At 50.6% G+C, this 20,914-nt stretch overlaps 2 protein-coding genes across 2 annotated transcripts in view; one reads left to right on the top strand and one right to left on the bottom strand.

Annotated features, from left to right (window-relative positions):
* YY1 (YY1 transcription factor) overlaps positions 1-9,501 on the bottom strand; it is a 38,532-nt gene extending 29,031 nt beyond the window's left edge. The window contains exon 1 of the mRNA XM_021099699.1: positions 8,731-9,501. Coding sequence (XP_020955358.1) covers positions 8,731-9,400 — 670 coding nt within the window. The 5' untranslated portion in view covers positions 9,401-9,501. The remainder of the gene's footprint in view (positions 1-8,730) is intronic.
* DEGS2 (delta 4-desaturase, sphingolipid 2) overlaps positions 10,057-20,914 on the top strand; it is a 73,511-nt gene continuing 62,653 nt past the window's right edge. Inside the window, exon 1 of the mRNA XM_021099703.1 lies at positions 10,057-10,159. The gene's annotated coding sequence lies outside the window, so the exon portion shown is untranslated. The remainder of the gene's footprint in view (positions 10,160-20,914) is intronic.

Raw genomic sequence — 20,914 nt, 5'->3', positions numbered from 1 at the left:
TCCATATGCTGTGAGAGCAGCCCTAGAAAAGGCGAAAAGACAAAAAAAACAAAACAAAACAAACAAAAAAAAGGCAGATCACTTATCTTCCAAGGCTGAAACAAGGTAATACATGGCAACCACTGTGTCTAGCAAACAGGCATGCAAAAACACATTTCACCTTGCCCTACCTCCTGTGCTTAAGGAGAAGAGTAGGTCCTATGCTTAAGGGTTTTTAAAGGATATTGGCGTTCCCCGGTGGCTCAGCAGGTCAAGGATCCAGCACTGACACTGCTCTGGCTCTGGTTATAGCTGTGAGTTTGATCCTTGAACTGAGAACTGCTGCATGCCATGGGCAGGGCAAGGCAAGGCAAAAAAAAAAAAAAAAAAAAAAAAAAAAAAAAAAAAAAGTTAAAAAACAATGCTGAGCTTTGGAAGTTCTCATTGTGGCACAGCGGAAACAAATCCAAGTAGTATCCATGAGGATGTGGGTTCGGTCCCTGGCCTCACTCAGTGGGTTAAGGATCCAACACTGCCCTGAAGCAGCTCAGATCCCGCATTGCTGTGGCTGTGGCATAGGCTGGCAGCTGTAGCTCGCATTAGACCCCTAGCCTGGGAACCTCCATATGTAGCTCATTCGACTCTAAAAAAAACCAAAATAAAGTAAAATAAAACAAAAATAAAAAGCAATCGACTAAAAAAAAAAGAATGTTGAACTTTTAAAAACTATAGTAAAGAATCATCTTCAACTAGGTTTCGTTGTCTCTGGCTGCTCCAAGACACCCCAGGAAATCTGACACTATTTGTGCACTGCTGTCACTCACCGGCCACCTTCACATAGAAAAGTTTGTTTTATTTTTTGGCCACACCCACGGCACGCAAAAGTTCCTGGGCCAGGGACTGAATCTGGGCCACAGCAGTGACCCAAGCTGCTGCAGTGACAATGCTGGATCCTTAACCCATTGTGCCACAAGGGAACCCAGAAAAGCTTACTTTAGAATTCAGTCCTAAGAAAGCTTCTCAAGAAGCACAGACCCAGGATTTGAATCTAGAATTGACTAAAGTCCATGCCTTCTCTAGAAAGGATTGTTTCTCTACCATCGCCCCACCCTTACTAGTCCTGCAGAAGGAGCAATAGATGAGAATGGTATTTTGGTCTCCAGGCCGTGATTCTGCCTTTCAGCACAACTTCCATGGACTCAGTCACTCAGTTACTTACTGAACATCCTCTGTGTGCCTTGAACCATCCTAAGGCTGCAGCGTTACAGCCCAGGACTTACATTCTAGAGGAAGGCGATAAGTAGCAAGTTAAGATAATTTTGGACAGTGCTATGAAGAAAATAAAGGGTCATGAGATAAAGCAACAGTGTGTATGTGCCTGAGCGTGCACGCTAGGTTGAAAGGATGAACAGGCCCTCTTAGAGCTGAAATTGAATGTGCACATCTGGGGTCAGGACACTGGAGGCTAAGAACAAGTGCAAAGGAACAAGTTCAAGGAACTAAAAGAAGACCAGGAAGGCTGGAGCCTAATGGGAGCAGAGGGAGGAAGGTGGGAGTCAGAGAAGAAAGCAGGGGCCAAGTCACGGGTGGCCTGGCAGGTTACGGTAAGGAGTCCGGATTTAACTGAATGCAACAGCATGTCCTGGGGATGTGAGTGGGTAAAAATTTTAATAAAACATAAAATTTACCACTCAAACCATTTTCAAGTCTACAGTTCAGTGGCATTAGGTATATTCACACTGTTGTGTTTGAGGGGTTTGGGGGCAAAGGAGTGAAGTCATATGATTTCAGTCTTAGACAATTCAAGAAGGAATAGTCTGTGTGTGACTAGAGCCCCAGAAGTGAAATCCAGAGGTCCATGTTTAGTCCTTGTTAAGATTCTATTAAAATGTATTCAGTATAAGGACCATATGTACTACTACAAGGTACAAGTTAGTGTATCAACAAAATAAAAAAATTAAAAACCGGAGTTCCCGTCGTGGCGCAGTGGTTAACGAACCCGACTGGGAACCATGAGGTTGCGGGTTCGGTCCCTGCCCTTGCTCAGTGGGTTAACTATCCGGCGTTGCCGTGAGCTGTGGTGTAGGTTGCAGACGCGGCTTGGATCCAGCGTTGCTGTGGCTCTGGCGTAGGCCGGAGGCTACAGCTCTGATTCGACCCCTAGCCTGGGAACCTCCATATGCCGTGGGAGCGGCCCAAGAAAATGGCAAAAAGACAAAAAAAAAAAAAAAAAAAAAAAAAAAGAATTAAAAACCAACTGCAAGCGTTCCCTGATGGTTCAGTGGGTTAAGGACTCAGCATTGTCACTGTTGTGACTCTGGTCACAGCTGTGGCACAGGTTCCATCCCTGGCCCAGGGAACTTCCACATGCCACAGGCAGGGCCAACCTCCCCCCCAAACCCTCCAAACCCCACCCAAATGTCAATTGGGAGTCGTGGCAGTAGCTTCTCTCCCTCGATTTTCTGGGGGGTGTGTAGAAGCTAAAAGACAAAAAGGGGAAAGAAGAAGGCTGAGTTGAGAACTGCAAAAAAAAAAAAAAAAAGATATTTTGGGTGATACTGTGAGATACTAGAAATACCAGCTAAAGTTGGTGGCTCTCCTAGAGGAGAGGAGACAGGGCCCAGAAACCCCAAGAACAGCTTCCAGCACATCAGTGCCTCAGTCCCTGGCCCTCAGTCCTTATATGTGTGGGGTATAATGTACACACACAAAATGAGCCTGTCACAACCATCTGCAATGGTTCAATGTTTAATGGCACCTGAAATCACACTGTAAGGCTAAAGTAACTGAATAGTTAACAAGAGAACTACCCATTCATTATCTCATTTGCCAGGTCATGTTAAAACTGGGTAGTTTCGCTTTAAGAAATGATGGCATACATTGCTTCCTCTTGTTACACAGGAATTCAGAAGGGAATAGAATTTTCTGTTCTAAAGGAAATGAAAAAAGCTTTTAGGGATTCCCCTACTCTAACAAGTCACTTTCCAAAGATCCCAAGGTCAGAAGTGAAGATATGCCAAGGTCAGATCTTTGGTCGGTGCCCTCTAAAGAGGAAATGTGATGCTGCTACAGTGAGATTCCCAGAAACCACTGGGCTTGCTGTTATGGATAATTAATCACACAGCTAAACAGAATGGGACCTACTAACACAAGACGCCTCAAGGACTAGGAAATGGCTCCTCTTCCAAACAGAAATTAAAGTCCACACTTTTACAACCGAGTCAGCTAACTCGCTAGACCTCGCCACAATTTCCTAATAGTTGGCCAAAAGCAATGAAATGTAATCTTTAACATGTTTTGGGGAGTTCTTATGATGGCTCAGCGGAAAAGAATCCGACTGGCATCCATGAGGATGCAGGTTCGATCCCTGGCCTCGCTCAGTGGGTCAAGGGTCTGGCGTTGCTGCTGTGGCTGTGGTTTAGGCCAGCAGCTGTAGCTCTGATTCAACCCCTAGCCTGGGAACTTTCATTTGCTGCAAGTGCAGCCCTGAAAAGCCAAAAAAAAAAAAAAAAAAAAAAAAAAAAAAAAAAAAAGATGATAAAGGAAAAGCAACGTCCTTCATAAATAATTGTTTTTGCTAATAACCTGTTATGGGCCCTAAATTTCCCAGCCTTAAAACAAACCTTAAAAAAACAACAACAAAAACCACCAACGAAAACACAAACAGGCCCAACTAAAGCAGACTTCAAAATAAACAGCCTTTTTGTAAATATCCACCCAGAAGTCTGGCATACTTTTTAAAACTATTATTTATTCTCTTACAAAAGACTAAAATGCTAGTTGCAGTAGGGAGATCAGGAGCCCTGGCCTTCTCTGATGAGGATTTTTCCTTTTCCTACCAGGGGGCAACAGCTGCTGACTGGGGCTGGGGGCGGGGGTGGTTAATAACCTGGAGAGGCGTCTCTGAGAGCACAGAGGCTTATCAGTAAGCCAGGCTTCCAGAGCTACCAGGTCAGGACTCGGGTCTATGACGGAGGCTGCTCTATGTAGGTCATGGGGTTGACATGATTACTTTGGAGGGTTTCTTTGGCTTGGCTCCATGGGAGTTTACATTTATGGCCTCTCTCCTTGTGATAAATGGCGTGATAAAAAAAAAATAGTGAATGGTCAGGACTAGTCAGTTTTGGCAAACCTGAGCTTTCTGAATATATAAACAAAAAAATTTAATACTTCTCAATTTTCTTTCAACTTGCTGATTCTAATATCAGTGGTTTTCTGGTCTGGTAGATGTTTCATTCAATGCACACAAAGCACTTCTATATTCAGTCTAACAGAAGATAATTAAAATACCAACACAGCCTTGAGGGAAGGTCACAAATTCTCACCACCTGAAACTTCAAGATTTTAAAGCCTTCTTGGCTTTCTCTCAAAACTAAATGTTTTTTGTCTTCTCTAGGGCTGCACCCCGCGGCATATGGAGGGTCCCGGGCTAGGGGTCTAATCAGAGCTATAGCCTCCAGCCTATGCCAGAGCCACAGCAACTTGGGATCGGAGCCGCATCTGTGACCTACACCACAGCTCACGGCAACACTGGATCCTTAACCCACTGAACCAGGCCAGGGATCGAACCCGCAACCTCTTGGTTCCTAGTCGGATTTGTTAACCACTGAGCCACAACAGGAGCCCCAAAACTAAATGTTTTAAATACTCAATTTTTATTATTTGCTTTCCTACCAGACCCAGTGATTTAGTTAAGTGGTTTAGCTTATAACAAGTTCTATGAATCGGGGATGTCAGTCCTAAACTACAGTGACGAACATCTAGGGAAAAAAATACATGACACGATGCCCTAAATCCGGCAACAATGCAGTGTTCCTTAATTATATGCTAGGAATAAACCAAAAAACACAGGGGCCTTGAAGCAATGGATGAAGACTATTCAAAACGCAGTTGAACTGTGATTAAATATTAAAAAATGTTCAACCTTAACTAGGCCTGAATTCTCTCATCAGCAATAAGCAGCTCCTGCTGCTTTATCTATACAAGGGAAGACTACCAGGCTGTAAAAATGAACGAAGTACATTCTTAAACTCTGAAGAATCTTGAAAACAGAAGAAGCCAGATGCAAAAGGTATGTATGATTCCACCCCAACAAAATGTCCAGAATATGCAAATCCAGCCAAAAAGAAAGTGGATCAGTGGCTGCCGGGCTTTGGGGGCTGGGGACTAGGAAGTGACTGCTGCTGGTTATGGGGTTTCTTTCTAGGGTGATAGGTGTCCTGGAACCAGACAGCGGTATCTGTTGCACAATCCGGTGAGAGTAACAGAAACCACTGAACCATGTGCACATGAATTATATCAATTTGAAAAAAGGAGATCGCTAGAGACCCCTTTAGATCTAAAACTACTCCGCTACAGAACTACTAGATTCCTCTTTCTGCTATTCCATTCAAATGATGCCGATTATACAGACCGCTGTCACTGTGGGAAATTAAACGATGATGGCATGCAAGCAAAAGAAACCCAAAAAGCCCTCGGGTGTGCTTTCCCACTATATATTTTTTTAGCCAAAAGTTAATAACAAGTAACTAGAGGTAACAAGAGTACAGTTACCTTTATTTACTTATTTATTTATTTATTTATTATTTATTTATTTATCGGTGCCACCTGCGGCCATGTGGAATTCCCCGGGGAGAGGGATTGAACCTGGGCCACAGCAGCGACCCAAGCTGCTGCAGCAAATCACTAGATCCTAAACCCACTCTTCCACAAGACAACTCTGTTCAGTCTTTTCAGTCTTTTTAGGACGGCACCTGGGGCATATGGAAGTTTCAGGCCAGGGATCTAACCGGAGCTACAGCTATCGGCCTACGCCAGAGCCACAGCAATGCCAGATCCAAGCCAAGTCTGCGACCTACAACACAGCTCACGGCAACACTGGATCCTTAACCCACTGAGCAAGGTCAGGGATCAAACCCTCAATCTCATGGTTCTTAGTTGGATTCGTTTGAGATGCTCCACCACGGCAACTCCCCAACCACTATTTTTATAAAGACTTCTGATTAACTAAGTTCGAGCTTAGGCTGAGATGGTTTTAAACTCTTAAGTCTAGGATCAAATGTGATCAAGTGTGTGAAAGCCCTGTGCACATGGCCTACCAGTCAACACACACACAGAGACATTCCTTCACCTTTTATAATTCTACTTATTTATTCACTTAATGGCGCCACCCACAGCATATGGCAAGTTCCAGGGCCAAGGGTGGAATCTGAGCCACAGCTGTGGCAACGGCTGATGGTTTTAACTCACTGTGCCCAGCCAGGGATCAAACCTGCACCAGCAGCGACCCCAGCTGCTGCAGACAGGTTCTGAACCCACTGCACCGTAGGGGGAACTCCTACAAATAGAAACTTAGCTTAACAAATAACTTGCTTTGGTTTTTTTTTTTTTTTTTTTTTTTTTTGCCTGTTATCAATTATCTCCTTACTTCGGTTCTGAAGATGAAACTATATGTAGAATTTGAACTTGGGACATGGACAGTTAATCACGAACCATTTAGCTTCTCTTTGGTAACAGTCCAAACCACAAGAATAAGGAAAGGGAATAGTTTACCACAAAACATGTCTGAGAAAACTTCCTTACTGCGTTATTACCATCAAATATTTACAACCACCTTTGTGCAGAGTACTGCAACATGCCAGACAACTAACTCTTTAAAGAAAGGGACAGTGAGTTCCCACTGTGGTGCAATGGCATCGACGGTGTCTCTGCAGTGCTGGGACGCAAGTTTGATCCCCAGGCCAGCGCAGTGGGTTAAGGATCTGATACTGCCGCAACTGCGGCTCAGAGCTGATCCCTGGCTTGGGAACTCGATATGCCAAGGGGCAGCCAAAAAAGAAAAAAGAAATGGACCTTAAAATACCCCCAAACTGCACAAGCCTATGAGCAACCACTTGCACAGAGGAAATAATGACTTTTAACCTAATTTTGATACATTCAAGTAAAGCCTTCATCACAAAGTTTTCTTGGTATGGAAAAGTGGGGTAGCAATCTGGTAAAATCAAGTGCAGAATATATAAAACATCCCACTGTTCTGAACTACAGTGGAGGTAACACAACCATATCATGAAAAAGAGTAAACCTAAGCTTTATGTAATAAATGTATCTTTACCTAAACATCCAATTTCAAATGATATCTTTGAATTCAGCAAACTCATCAATAACTAACACCCCCTCCATTATTCCATTCCTATTAATAACAGAAAAATACGACTTTTAGCTCCAACATGAATAGTGTGCAATCATTCTGCACACCAGAATGTATACAGAACCTTTTAAGTGCTGAAACATACATTTCATTTAAACATACAGCTCCTGCTGAAGTTACTGAGCTCTGCAAGGTCTTCGGAAACCCAGAATAGAGCCTGTCAGCAACTGCTATTGCATTTTGACAGAAACTCCATTCCTTTGCTCAGTCGTGAGTCACAGATCCCTTCTGCCTTAGTTATCTCAACTTGGGGCTTTCAGGAGATACCACCAGACCAGCTTCTCAGTCCAGCCTTTTGGCTTATTTTATTCGTTCCTGTGAATTCCAGAAACCCTTTAATACTCAAAGTGCACATTTCCAAGCTCCATCCAATTCTGAGAATTCACTGAACAGCGGTGGAGTAACCATGGGGTAGGCCATTCTACAGCTTAAATCCAATCACCACAGGTCCTAGGTTAACTACTTACGACAGGATTATTCTCAGTCTTATTTACTATTCCAGCAGTTTAACCAGATAATCTTTGCATCAAGTAACAAAATCACAGCAAAAACAAACAAAAAGCCCTTCCACAGTTACAAAGGAAAAACAAAGAGATTTACATGTGCAGATAAATCTCTTTTGCTCTATTTTTTCTGGCTTTCATTCAAAGCAGTACTGAAATTGCAGAAAGACGCCTGGCGGACCCTCTTTTCACGGGGAGAACAAGGCGCTTTCCACCAGGTCAAACACAAGAGGAAACGTCCACGAAGCGCTCGAGTCTACCGACGCAGTGGCAAGCGCGCCTCGCTGTGCAGCCAACCGGCCCGTGCGCAAAGCGCCCCGGGCCGAAGAAAACCAAACTTCCGCGAGCCCAGGGCTCGCCGTCGGCTACGATCCCCGCGGGCCCTCCCGGCCCGGCGCCGCGGCGGCAGCAGGAGCGGGGACCTCGGCCGCCGCGCGGTGACAGGCCCTGCGGGCGCCGAGCCCGACGCGAGCGCCGCGCGCCGCCCTGGTCCCGCCCCGCCGAGGCGAGCGCGGCCGGCGCCTCCGCCCCCTTCGGAAGGCGCCTCCCGGGAGCAGTCGAGGCTCCCGGGAAGGGGCGGGGGGCGGCGCGGCCCCAGGGACGCCCCCCAGCGGCAGGCCACGGAAAGGCGCGGCCCGCCCGGCGCGAGGTCCACGCCGCGCAGCCCCGCCAACGCCCTGCCCGCGCCCCGGGGCCTCGAGGGCGGCCGCCCCGCGGACGCACACGCGGGCGGGGGCCGCGGACAACGGGCCGGCGGGGCGTCCGTTGGCCCGAGCGCGCCCCGCCCCGCGCGCCCCGCCCCGCGCCGCGCGGCCGCCCCGCCCGGGGAAACTACGCCATTGCGGCCTAGCGGGCGGCGCCGCGCCTCCGCCGCCATCTTCGGCCCGCCGCCCGCCGCCCGCCGCCCCCGCCGCGGCCCGCCATCTTTTGGGGCCGCCATACTTGCCCTGCGAAGAAGATGGCGGCGCCCATCACACACATAAAACATGGCTTCCCTTCAAAACAAAAACATCCCGGGGGCCGGCGCGCGCCGGCGCTCACCTGAGGACCACATGGTGACCGAGAACTCGCCCTCCAGGGTCTTGATCTGCACCTGCTTCTGCTCCCACTTCTTGTTGCCCGCGTCCGCGCCGCCCGCCGCCCCGGCCCCGCCGCCGAGGTAGCCCTTCTTGCCGCTCTTCTTGCCGCCGCCCTTCTTGACGCGGCCGCCGCCCGACGACGACGAGCCGCCGCCGCCGCTCTTGCCGGCCGCAGCCACGGTGACCAGCGTCTGCTCGATGTAGTCGTCGTCGCCGCCGGCCGGCGCGGGCACCGGGATGAGGATCTGGTCTTCGAAGCCGTCCTCGGCGCGCAGCCCGTCCGAGTCGTCGCCGCCCACCACCTCCTCGCGCGTCTGCACCAAGATCACCTCCTGGTGGTGGTGCACCTGGGTCGGGTCGTCGGTGACCAGCGGCTGCAGCGCGATCATGGGCGGGTGGTGGTGGTGGTGGTGGTGGTGGTGATGGCCCGCGTGCCCGTGGCCGCCCCCGCCGCCGTGGTCTCCGCCGCCGCCGTCCTCGTCGTCGTCGTCGTCCTCCTCCTCCTCGCCCACCACCGTGGTCTCGATGGTCTCCACCGGGATGGTCTCCACCTCGATCTCGTGCAGCTCCACGATCTCGGCCGGCATCTCCGAGCCGTCCGTGGCGATGTAGAGGGTGTCGCCCGAGGCCATGACTGAGGGCTCGGCCGCCACGGCCGCGGCGGCCTCAGCTCCGGGGCTGCGGGCAGGCGGGCGAGGAGGCGGCCGGCCGTGGGGAAGGAAGGCAGAGGGAGGAAGGCGGCGGGCGGGCGGGCGGGGGGAGAGGGGGCGGGCGGCGGGGGGAAGGGGCGGGCGCGGCGGCGGTGGCGGCGGGCTTCCCCGCCTCCTCGCCTCGGTGCGCCCCGCGCTCGCTCGGCCGCTGCTCGCCCCGGCGCCCCGCCGCGCCGCGCCTCGGCCGCCCGCTCTGGCCGCGCCTCCTCCCGCCCTCCGGGCCGGCGCTCCGCTTCCCCCTTCCTCCTGCGCCTCCGCCTCCTTCCACACAAATACCAACTCCTCACCCTGAGCCCAGATCTCGCCGCCGCCGCCGCCGCCACACTCCGCTCAGGCTTGGCCTCGCGAGACTTCCGTGCGGCCTCGGCCCGCCCCACCTCGCTCCTAACTCGCTTGCTCGCTCTCTCGCTCCTCCTCCTCTGCCAATCGGTCTGCCCGTTCGCCGCTGCCGCCCCGCCCACTCAACCCGGGCTCCTCCCGGATTGGGGCCGACGGGACGGCCCCCGCGCGCGCTGGCTGGCCGCTGCGCGTGACGTCAGCGCGCCGCCGCCGCCGCCACCGCCGCCGCGAGTCGTGCGGCTCCCGCCCTTCGCGGTGCAACAGCAGCAAAACCCGCCGCCCCGGACCCGGGCCGCACTCTAGAGCGGGGTGTCGACGCTGCAGCCGCCGCTTCGGGAGCCGGTGAGCGGTCCGCGCGGCACCCGGCGCCGCGTGGGAAGGGGCCTGAGGGGCGGGGCTGGGCGGGGCGGCCGAGCCCGGGGTCCTGGGGGGTGGGCGGCCCGGGGGTCGCGGAGGGGAGCGGGTGGGCGCGCGGGGCTGCCCCGGCGCCCCAATAAAGTCTGCTTTGAAGAGAAACGCCTGTGCCTCCTTTTTCGCGTCGGGCAGCTTTTGCTCTTGATTCCTGCCTGGCTTCGGGCAGGCGATGGCGACCGAGTGAGGGAGGAGGTCCAGGCGAACAAAGGCGGGCGAGCGAGCAGCAGAGGAAGGTGTTCGCCGGTGGCCACAGGCCAGCATCGCGCTGCGAGCACCGGTCCCCGGGCCCCGCTGGGTCCGGGGCCGAGCGCAGGTGGGCTGCACGCGGGGCGGGGCGGGGCGGTCGAGCGGAAGCGGCGCGCGGAGCCCCCAGGTCCACCGTTGGGAGGATGTCCGTTATCCTTTTGTGACCCGCGGAAACCTGAGACCGAGCCGTTGGGTGCCTGCTTCCCCGTAGATCTTAGAACTGCCGGATCCCGGCCGCTGGTCCTGGAGCTTGGCTCTCTGCGGCTTTCTAAAATTTCCCTCTGAGCCTCCCCTTCGCTCTCCAGCCAACCATTGTTTCTCTCGACCACCGTCTTCACCTGTTTCTCACTTGCGTAGATGCTCCTCCTTTGCCCACCAGGCTTTGCATTTGTCCTCTTGTTCAAAATCCCAGTTTTCCCTCCCTGTTCTCCTTTATACCTGCAGCAGAGCGTATGTTTTTCTTGGCACTAATTAGCGGCAAATTAAACCTTGATGAAGGTGGTTTTGTCTTTATTTGGTCGTCCTGACTTTGTGTTTGAAGCATTAGAAATAACTGGTTTTTAGGGAAGAAAATCACGAAAAGCTGCGAAGGTGTGTCTTTGTTACTCGTTGGGCCAATTGAACGGCTGTGTGAATTTTTTGAACGTGTGTATTTTCAACGTTTATACTTGTTTTTTGCAGTAGTGTTCTTGCAAGTGAATACCATGATTATTCTGAACTGTCCTATGTCAGTGTTAGATTCCACTTGTAACAAGCGGGTGTCTTTTTGAGAACTTAGAGCACGGTTTATATGTTTTGATTAAAGAGTGGTTTTGTCAATTTCATTTAGTTTCATTTTTAAATGGCATTGAACTTGATATTTGAGAATCTTAGTATATGAAGTGAAAAACCGGATCATTGTCTCTTTGAATCTGAGTTTTAAATCCTGAGTAATCTTAGATTGCTGCACCCACACAGTTTGCTGAAATCAAGCCTGTTGAACTAAATCGTTTCTGACTTCATAGCTTATAAATTCTGCGTAAATATTTCGCAAATGAAAACCAGTTGTGGGAGAATTTTTAGGGGACTTAATTAATTTCACTTTCCCCACTCTCTAGTAATTGATGGGAGGATGTCTCTGTATGTGGTTGGTACTTCCCCATAGGTACAAGAGAAAGGGGGGAGGTACCCAGTTGGGTGAACTGGCTTCTGAATCGTGATCTGTGGACTTGACAGTCATTTGGAGATCGCTAAAAAGGTTCACCTGTCAGGAAAGGTCCTGGGAGAAGGTGCCAAGCTGCTCCTCAGGGTTAGCCCAAGCACCTACTACAAGAAGAGCTTTTAAAAATTGCCCCAGAGCAGGTGATCTGTTAGGTAGGCCTGAGTTTTCTGTGGTGGCAGTTAGTCTCAACTCCCTCTTTTGCTCGGGAGTAGCTTATGGACCAACATGCAAAGACACTGTGCTGTCTTGGCTCTGGCCTGCTCGCATTTGCTGCAACCCCATTTAAAAGGACACATTGAGAGTTTTATCTTGTGGGGCAGTGGGTTAAGGATCCGGCGTTGTCACTGCAGCAGCCCAGGTCGTTGCTGAGGTGTGGGTTCGCTCTCCAGTTTGGGAACTTACATATGCCCTGGGCACAGCCAATAAATAAATAAGTAAACAAATGGAGTTCTCATGGTGGCGCAACCGGGGATTGGGGATGTCTCTGTAGCACCAGGACTTAGGTTCCATCCCTGCCCAGCACAGTGGGTTAAAGGATCCCACAGCGTTGCTGCAGCTCGGATCTGATCCCTGGCCCTGGAACTCCATGTGCCTCAGGGCGGCTAGAGATGAAAATAAAATAAAAGGATAGGTTAGGAGTTCCTGTCGTGGCGCAGTGGTTAACGAATCTGAATAGGAACCATGAGGTTGCAGGTTCATTCCCTGGTCTCGCTCAGTGGGTGAAGGATCCGGCGTTGCCGTGAGCTGTGGTGTAGGTTGCAGACTCGGCTTGGATCCCGCGTTGCTGTGGCTCTGGCGTAGGCCGGTGAACCTCTGTATGCTGCGGGAGCAGCCCAAGAAATGGCAAAAAGACAAAAAAAAAAAAAAAAAGCAGGTTAAAGAGTAGTTCCAGAGCATTTTATTCTGTTCTGTTTGGTTGTAGCAAATTGAACCAGCGAGCCTTCCCTCTGAACTTCTAGAGTCCCTTTGATTTGGCAACAAGACAAATGACTAATGCCACGTGATTAAACTTGGTATTTTACACCTAGGTCTGCGAGCTTTTACGCTTCCAACTCTGAGAGCAGAGACTGCGGCTGGTTCTGTCTGCAGCTCGGTGCATGGGATGGTTGCTTTTTGGTTCATCAAAAAATGGAGGCTCTGACAGAGAGGTTCTGTGTAATAGCGCTTGACCATTTCAAGTGTCTCAAAAGCTCCAACTTTGTACAAACTTTCCAATCCACCAGAAAAGGAATGTCAACAGCTATAGAAGAAAGTAGAAGATTGGAAGGATCATTAGAGTTGGGTGAAGTTTCTAGACTCTCTGAGAAGTGAGCTCACTAATGGTGGCTGGGGAGGTGTGCTGAATATCCTGCAGGGGATGTGGCCTGCGCAGGACCTCACAGGACAAAGGGGTGGACTGTTACCCACAGCTCTTTGAATGTCTCCTCAGCTCCTTCGTTCCTGATGGTTCCCTTCCTGAAACCTCCATTAAATTTCCAGCAGCGTCAAGATGCTGCTGTTTAGGAAGGCACACCTGTGGAGAGAGGGTAGCGGATGTGAATTAAAAGACACCTTGTATCTTTTTCCGAGTATCTTTTCAATTTATTGATTATAGGGAGGCTACCTGATAAATCTGACTCTACCATTTTTCCATTGCTAACAGATTGGCATTGAATCAGGCCGTGAACTCATGCTAAATAATTTCCCTTACCACGAATTAGTTTGGCTGCCTTTTGTGAAATTGCTTTTTGGTTAGTTCTAATGTCCAGTTCTTTTTTAACGTTTATGTCTAGCAGGCATTTGGTCTATGTATCAGTTACAACGTGGAGAATGTTAGGCCTGAGCAGAACCAACCCAGTCTCATTTTTGCAGCTGAGCTGAGACAGGAGTTGTTCACGGTCACCGTGCAAGAGGTGGCGTTTTTTGCTTTTTGTTAGGTGGCACAACCTCTGTAAGTTTGGGAGTGGGGAGCTTGTTTGACTTCAGATCCATGCCGAGTTCCCAATAAAAGGATGACAGTTTGTGTTTATGCATCTAAACTAGTAACCCCTGGTTTGGGTCAATACAAGTTAAATGAAAAACACGTTTTCCTAATAACCTAAGCTGTAGTTCTTTTTGATTGTGAAATCTTTGAAACCTGGGCAGTTTACCCCCAAAACCAATGCATATGTTAGATTTGGAGCTTAAATTATGGTGAAAAGCCCTCACTGCACATAAAGCTATCACCATTTATGCAACATTTTTTGTCCTTCACGTTTATAAGGCCTTAGTCAAACTCTTTTCCTGAGGCAAAGTGGTTTAGTGCAGTAAATGAATCTGGTTATTGCTCATAAATCTAAAGAAAGTTGAAATCTGGGAGTTCCCGTCGTGGCGCAGTGGTTAACGAGTCCGACAGGAACCATGAGGTTGCGGGTTCGATCCCTGGCCTCGCTCAGTGGGTTAAGGATCTGGCGTTGCCTTGAGCTGTGCAGATGCTGCTCGGATCCCACGTTGCTGTGGCTCTGGCATAGGCCGGCAGCTACAGCTCCGATTAGACCCTTAACCTGGGAACCTCCATATGCAGCGGGAGCAGCCCCAGAAAAAACAAAGAGACAAAAAAAAAAAAAAAAAAAAAAAAAGTAAGTTGAAATGTCTAGTAATAAATTCACCTCATTTTCCTCTATGTGGCTAGTTGTGTGCCCTGCCAACGTAGCAGCTAAATGAACTCGTCCGTACCGCAGTTGCTCCTGCCTCCCGCCCATGCAAGGGAAGGCAGCTTGCACACTTGAACAGAATGATTAGAAAGTTCTGCTTCAATCCATGCTAAGTTCAATGGGCACACTTATTTCACGGCGTGCAGAGATACAGGAAGCTGACCGACTCGTGCCTCTGTGTGTGAGAGGTTAGTGCTGGAATGGAAGGAGCTCTGAGTGGGCTAGACACGCGGCCTCTGATACCGATTTTCTCTGTGTATCAAAGAGGAATGAGGTGGGTGAGCCCAGCTGTTCATTCCCCTGTTGGCCAAGCACCTGCCCCATGAGGCCAGAGGAGACAGGCCATGACCAGTGAGCTCACAGGTGCTGGTCTAAATTCCACTTGGGGAGGTCCCACTGTGGCTCAGTGGGTTACGAACCTGACTAGCATCCGTGACGGTCACCGAGGCAGCTCGGATCTGGCATGGCTGTGGCTGTGGCGTAGGCCAACAGCTGAAGCTCCAATTGGGTCCCTAGCCCGGGAGCTTCCATGTGCTGTGGGTGTGGCCCTGGAAAAAGCAAAATCAAACAAATTCCACTTGGAAGTCCTAGGAAGAAGCGGAGACTTGGGTGCAGGACGACCTAGCCCATGCTGTGGGGTAAAGGCCCTGCTGAGGAAGAGACATCCACCTGGGACGTGAGAGTCGAGCAAACCCCAGAGTGCCCAAGCCAGTGCTTGGCTGCAGACCTGCCTTTTTTTTAATCTATGTGAAAAGGAAGTAGGTAAAATAAAGTAGGTGATGAATTTGCTGATATTTGGGATAAGCCCCCAGCACTCAGTATAAAAGGGCTATTTCCCCTTGGAAATTCATCAGAGAAACCACTTAATCCACTGAAACTGCTCCTGAGATGGCTGAGGTTTTCTCCGTACGTGGCTACTGACATCATCAGCCTACTTTTTTGTTTTTATGAGCCATTGCTTGTTCAAAGTTCTCGAACTTGGGGATTAATAGGGGAAATCGTGGCGTTCCCACTATGGTGCAGTGGGTTAAGGATCCAACTGCAGCGGCTCGAGTTGCTGGGGAGACGCGGGTTCAGTCCTTGGCGCAGGAATTTCCACATGCTGTGGGTGCAGCCAAAAAAAAGCAGACTAGAGTCAGCCACACAGGTCAGGTCCTGCACGTGCCTTCATCATCAGGTGACATCTACTACGGCTGTTATTCTATCCTTATCAATTAAAGTATAGTTGGTTTACAATGTTGTGCCAATTTCTGCTGCGCAGCAAAGTGACTCAGTTATACATACTTATGTATGGTCTTTTTTTTTAATGTATATATTCTTCTCCACCATGGTCTGTCCCAGGAGATTGGATGTAGTTCCCTGTGCCATACAGTAGGCCCTTATTGTCTTATCCATTCCCAAGGTAATAATTTGCATCCATGGACCCCACACTCCGCATCCAGGCTACTCCCTTCCCTTACCCCATCTGCTAACTCTTGTAACCTCTGACTCTTCATTTCCTCGGCTCTAAAACAGGCTTAACCAGGCCAGGCTCTTAGGGTTCCGCTGTAAAGATCAGTAAGATGTGGGATGTGTTGACGCTTCTTGGGATTGGTCGTATTTCCTTCTGCCCCCTCATTCCAGGTGAACCAGCCTCTGCTGCTCACATCTCAGCTTCTCTGAGGGTTTCAGGGCTCGTCCTCATAGGCTGGACCCAGCGCTCACGCAGTTTCTTAGAGCAGATGAGAATTCATTTGCTAGCCAAACTTTTTAAAAGAGATGTGCCATATCAGTGATACGTTTTTGTCCTTTTTTTTTTTTTGTCTTTTTAGGGCCGTACCTGGCATGTGGAAGTTCCCAGGCCAGGGGTTGAATCAGAACTGTAGCTGCTGGCCTACACCCGAGCCACAGCAACGTGGGATCTGAACCACATCTGCAACTTACACCACAGCTCACTGCAATGCCGGATCCTTAACCCACTGAACAAGGCCAGAGGGCGAACCTGCGTCCTCATGGATGCCAGTCAGATTCATTACCGACGAGCCACCATGGGAACTCCCAGTGATAAATTTTGAGTCTCTGACCTCAGTGGATCACTGTCTATTAAAAGTAGAATAAACAACTGGAGTTCCCATTGTGGCGCAGTGGTTGACGAATCCGACTAGGAACCATGAGGTTGGGGGTTCGATCCCTGGCCTCGCTCAGTGGGTTAAGGATTCTGGTGTTGCCGTGAGCTGTGGTGTAGGTCACAGATGCGGCTTGGATCTGACGTTGCTGTGGCTGTGGTGTAGGCCGGCAGCTACAGCTCCATTTCAACCCCTAGCCTGGGAACCTCCATATGCCATGGGAAGCGGCCTTAGAAAAGGAAAAAAGAAAAAAAAAAAAAAGAATAAACAATTGCTTTCGTGTTTTGCATGTCAATCAGAATTCAGTTTCTCAATACTGAAACTCTTTTTGGAAGTATGTCTATTGGGATTCAGCTGGAAGGGGTAAAACCCAGGAAGACCTGATGATGGTGTCATCACTGGGGGTGGGAGGTGGGGGGGTGTCAACAGCAGCCACTTGGGGCAACAGCACCCCAGAGGTGGTAGAGGGAAGAGAAGGAGCATCAGCGTCCTCTCTCCACGTCCTGACCTTTCCTTGGTGTTCATACGGTTTTAATTTGGAGATTTAAAGCATGTGGTGTGGGAGTTCCCTGGTGGCTCAGCAGGTTAGGGATCTGGTGTTATCCCTGCTGTGGAGAGGAGGTTCCAGCCCTGGCTCAGGAACTTCTGCCTGCTGTGAATGTGGCCAAAAAAATAAAATTAAAAAAAAAAAAAAAAAAGGATGGGGTGTGGAGGAGGGATTGTTATATTCTATTTTTTTATTTTTATTTATTTATTTATTTTTTGGTCTTTTTGTCTTTGTTGTTGTTGTTGTTGCTATTTCTTGGGCCGCTCCCGCGGCATATGGAGGTTCCCAGGCTAGGGGTCGAATCGGAGCTGTAGCCACCGGCCTACGCCAGAGCCACAGCAACTCGGGATCCGAGCCACGTCTGCAATCTACACCACAGCTCAGGGCAACGCCGGATCGTTAACCCACTGAGCAAGGGCGGGGACCGAACCCTCAACCTCATGGTTCCTAGTCGGATTCGTTAACCACTGCGCCACAACAGGAACTCCGACTGTTATATTCTAAACCGTGCCCCCTGTTCCTGCCCCAGGAGCAGATTGGGGGTGTCTTGCGCTGTTTTGCTTAAACAGGCAGTGTCATTGTGGCAAGAATGTGGTTATGGGTTTGCCTGAATCTTTCCCTGGTGACTGACCAAGTCTTACCCAGAGATTTGAGGTTCAAGCCTTCACCCCTGGGTGTCTCCCTCTCCCATCTCCTGGCCTCATTGAACCCCCTCTCGTGCTCATTGAGGACGTGGTGTTTAGATCACAACCTTTCTCTGGCACTTCATCCCTGCAGCCTCTCTGCTTTGGCCTCTGCAGCGCCACGTACCTGCATTCCCACCTCTGGCTGCCACATCGTGGTCCTGTCATCCTGGGAGCAGGGCCCCATTTGGATTCTTCAGCTCCCAAGGTCCTCTCCTCCCCTCCTCTCACACCTCGTCCCTGCTACCCCTTTATTTCAGCCTCAGACTTGCAGCTCTCTAGCCCCTCCTTCCTTCCCCGACCAGACCTCTCTGACTGATCCCCGGCATCCTCAGCTTCCTGCGCGGCGTGCGGCGTATCCCTGCTGAAACCTCACCCTTGGATCTACTCGCTTTTGCCTCTGCACCTCTGGTTCTGGCATCTGGAGGGACCCCCACGTGTGGATGTAGATTTCAGCCGCAACATGTTCAGGGTCCCCAGCGTCACCTGAGTGAGGCACCTGACCGTTCTTTTAACGGTCCTGACTCAGCGCCCACCACCACTTTGCTCAAAGTCCAGAAGAAATCTGCTTGCGTCCATCTCCCCACCCCCTCCAGTAGTCCCATTCTGATGCCTTCTACTTCAGGAAGGTTGGGGGGAATCCAAACTCACTTCCTCAGAGGCCAGCTGCCCTGCGTGCCCCTCTCCCCCCTGCCGTTCTCAGCTGAGCCGGGTCCTCTGTCTGTGCTCGTGCTCCCTCCCCTCGGTCCCTGCGCCTTCCCTGTCTCCTCTCTGTCCTGGCTCTTCTTTGGAATAAGTCTCTCCTGGTCTTTAGAAACCAGGCTCTCCCTGTCGCCACCTGCCCATCTCCTTCCATTCTCAGCTCAGCGCCCTGAGACCAGGTCTGTGGTGCCAGTCTCCGCTTCATCTCTGAGCCCCAGGTACCATGGCATCGCCTGATCCACCCTTGGGGCCTTAACAACCTCCTGCCTGCCGACCCTTGTTAGCTTCCATCTCTGGTCTGGATTCTCCCCTGATCTCTAACCCCATGGCCACTGTCCCTTCTCAGTGTCCCACGGGGTTGACCTAACATGCTCCCCTGACTCCTCTAGCCCACTTCTTCTGCCACAGATGGAAATCTGGGATCGTCTTTGACTCCTCTGGCCCCATAATCCCCCATGTGTAGCCACCATGTCCTCTTGAAATATTTTTCAAACCAACGTTTCTCCAGCCTTGCTCTTTCTGCCTTTTCGTAGGCCTAAGCCTTTACCAGCCAGCTGCCCTACCTGCCTCCAGCTCTCTGTTCCCAAGGCTCTCCTGAATTTTTCTACCATGTAAACAGGACCTTGTTCCCCCAGTTCAAACTTCCGGGTGCCTCGGGATAGAGCAGCTTCTCGGCAGGGCATTCCTACACCTGCCGCCCCCGGGTCCATGAGCCATGCTGGTTCACACCTTAGCTTTCAGACCGTTTCTCTCTGCCTTCAATATCCTTTCCCACCTGCTTCCACTTCTCTTCCCAGACGGCTCAGAGGACACCTCTCCCAAGCCCTTTTTGGAAGGGGGTTTCCATAGCATTCCACCCAAACTGCTGTCATTGTCCTCATAACGAAAGCGGTTCTGCACCTTCTCTGAGGGCGGGGACAGTTTGGCTCCTGCTTCGAGTGAGCCAGGGCCAGCCCGCTGCCGCTGGGCCCTACTGGAGCAGAAATACCTCCCCGTGTCCTCCGCCGCTGCTGCCTGTGGAGCAAAGTCCCGGGCCCTTGGCAGGGCTTTAAGGGAACATGGCATAGCCGGAAAACCTGGCGCTTTGATCCCACAGACCCGGATCTGAATATTTGTTCTGCTGTTTATGGGCTAAGTGGCCTCAGATGAGTTTTTTGGCCTCTCTGGGCCAGGTTCTTGATCTGTGAGACAGGAACATTACTGTTCAAGATTGTTGTGAAGTTTGATTGAAATAACACGTACAGGAAGGTCCCATCGTGGCTCAGTGGTAACGAGCCCAACTAGTATCCATGAAGACGCGGGTTCAATCCTTGGCCTCACCTGGTGAGTTAAGGATCTGCTGTTGCTGTGCGCTGTGGTATAGGCTGCAGACGCGGCTCAGATCCTGCATTGCTGTGGTTGTGGTGTAGGCTGCCAGCTGCAGCTCTGATACAGCCCCTGGCCTGGGAACCTCCATATGCTGAGGGTGTGGCCCTTAAAAGCAAAAGAGAAAAAAAAAAGAAAGGAAAAAGAAATAATTTGGGGGGAAAATGTAATTGTAATGTATACATGTAAGGATAGCCTGACCCCCTTGCTGTACAGTGGGAAAATAACAAAAAAAAAAAAAGAAAGAAATTATGTGTACAGTGCCCATGGCATGTAATGGGTGCTGAATAAACTTCCTCGTCCATTACTGTTTTTCTCTCTCCCCTGCTCCGGCCAGACCCCCTCCCACACCAGCCTCCCACACAGACCCCACTGGGGACCGTGCCCCTTCATTTTCCCTGCCTTTGCTCCCACTCCTGTCTTTAAGGAATGCCTTTGTGGTGTCTCCCAGCCTCTCTGTTCGGTTCAGATCCTGCCGCAAGGCATCCCAGACCCTCCAGTTCCAAATAACCCCCTCCCTGGTTTCCTGTCTCTGCGCAGCACGTACTGTTCCCAACCTGCTACTGGGTTAGCTGTCTCTCACTTTAATTACTCAGAGAGAGTTCCTGAGTTGGAAGCTTCTGGCAGGCAGGGGTGTTCCTTCAGCTTTTTTGTAGCTATTCATGCTTCTGGAGTCCTCCAGGCCTGGAACAAACCAGGTGCTAAATAAACGGTTGTTGGAGCTCCTGTTGTGGCGCAGGGGATTAAGAACCCAGTGTTGTCTCCAAGGATGTGGGTTTGATCCCTGGCCTCGCTCAGTGGGTTAAAGACCCGGCATTACCGTGAGCTGTGGTGTAGGTCGCAGATGTGGCTCCGATCTGACGTCACTGTGGCTGTGGTGTAGGCCGGCAGCTGCAGCTCTGGTTCAACCCCTAGCCCAGGAATTTCCATAGGTGGGATGGTAAAAAGAAAAAAAAGAAAAAGAAATGGTTGTTTACTTTGATGGGGGTTGGAGAGGACAGGAAAATGCTGCTTCCCAGGCTAAGCAGCATGGCAGAGTCTTAAGTAATCAAACTCTCTGGGAACTCTGAATTTAGCTTGCTTGCCCGTAAGATCTTTTGTGTGGTATGAATTTCCACGTTGCAAGCAAATAAACAAATGTCTGGAAATTAGACATAATTCT

This window comes from Sus scrofa, chromosome 7 (genome assembly GCF_000003025.6).
Source record: "Sus scrofa isolate TJ Tabasco breed Duroc chromosome 7, Sscrofa11.1, whole genome shotgun sequence".
In the NCBI taxonomy this organism is placed as follows: Eukaryota; Metazoa; Chordata; class Mammalia; order Artiodactyla; family Suidae; genus Sus; species Sus scrofa.
This window is presented reverse-complemented; position numbering and strand designations above follow the sequence as displayed.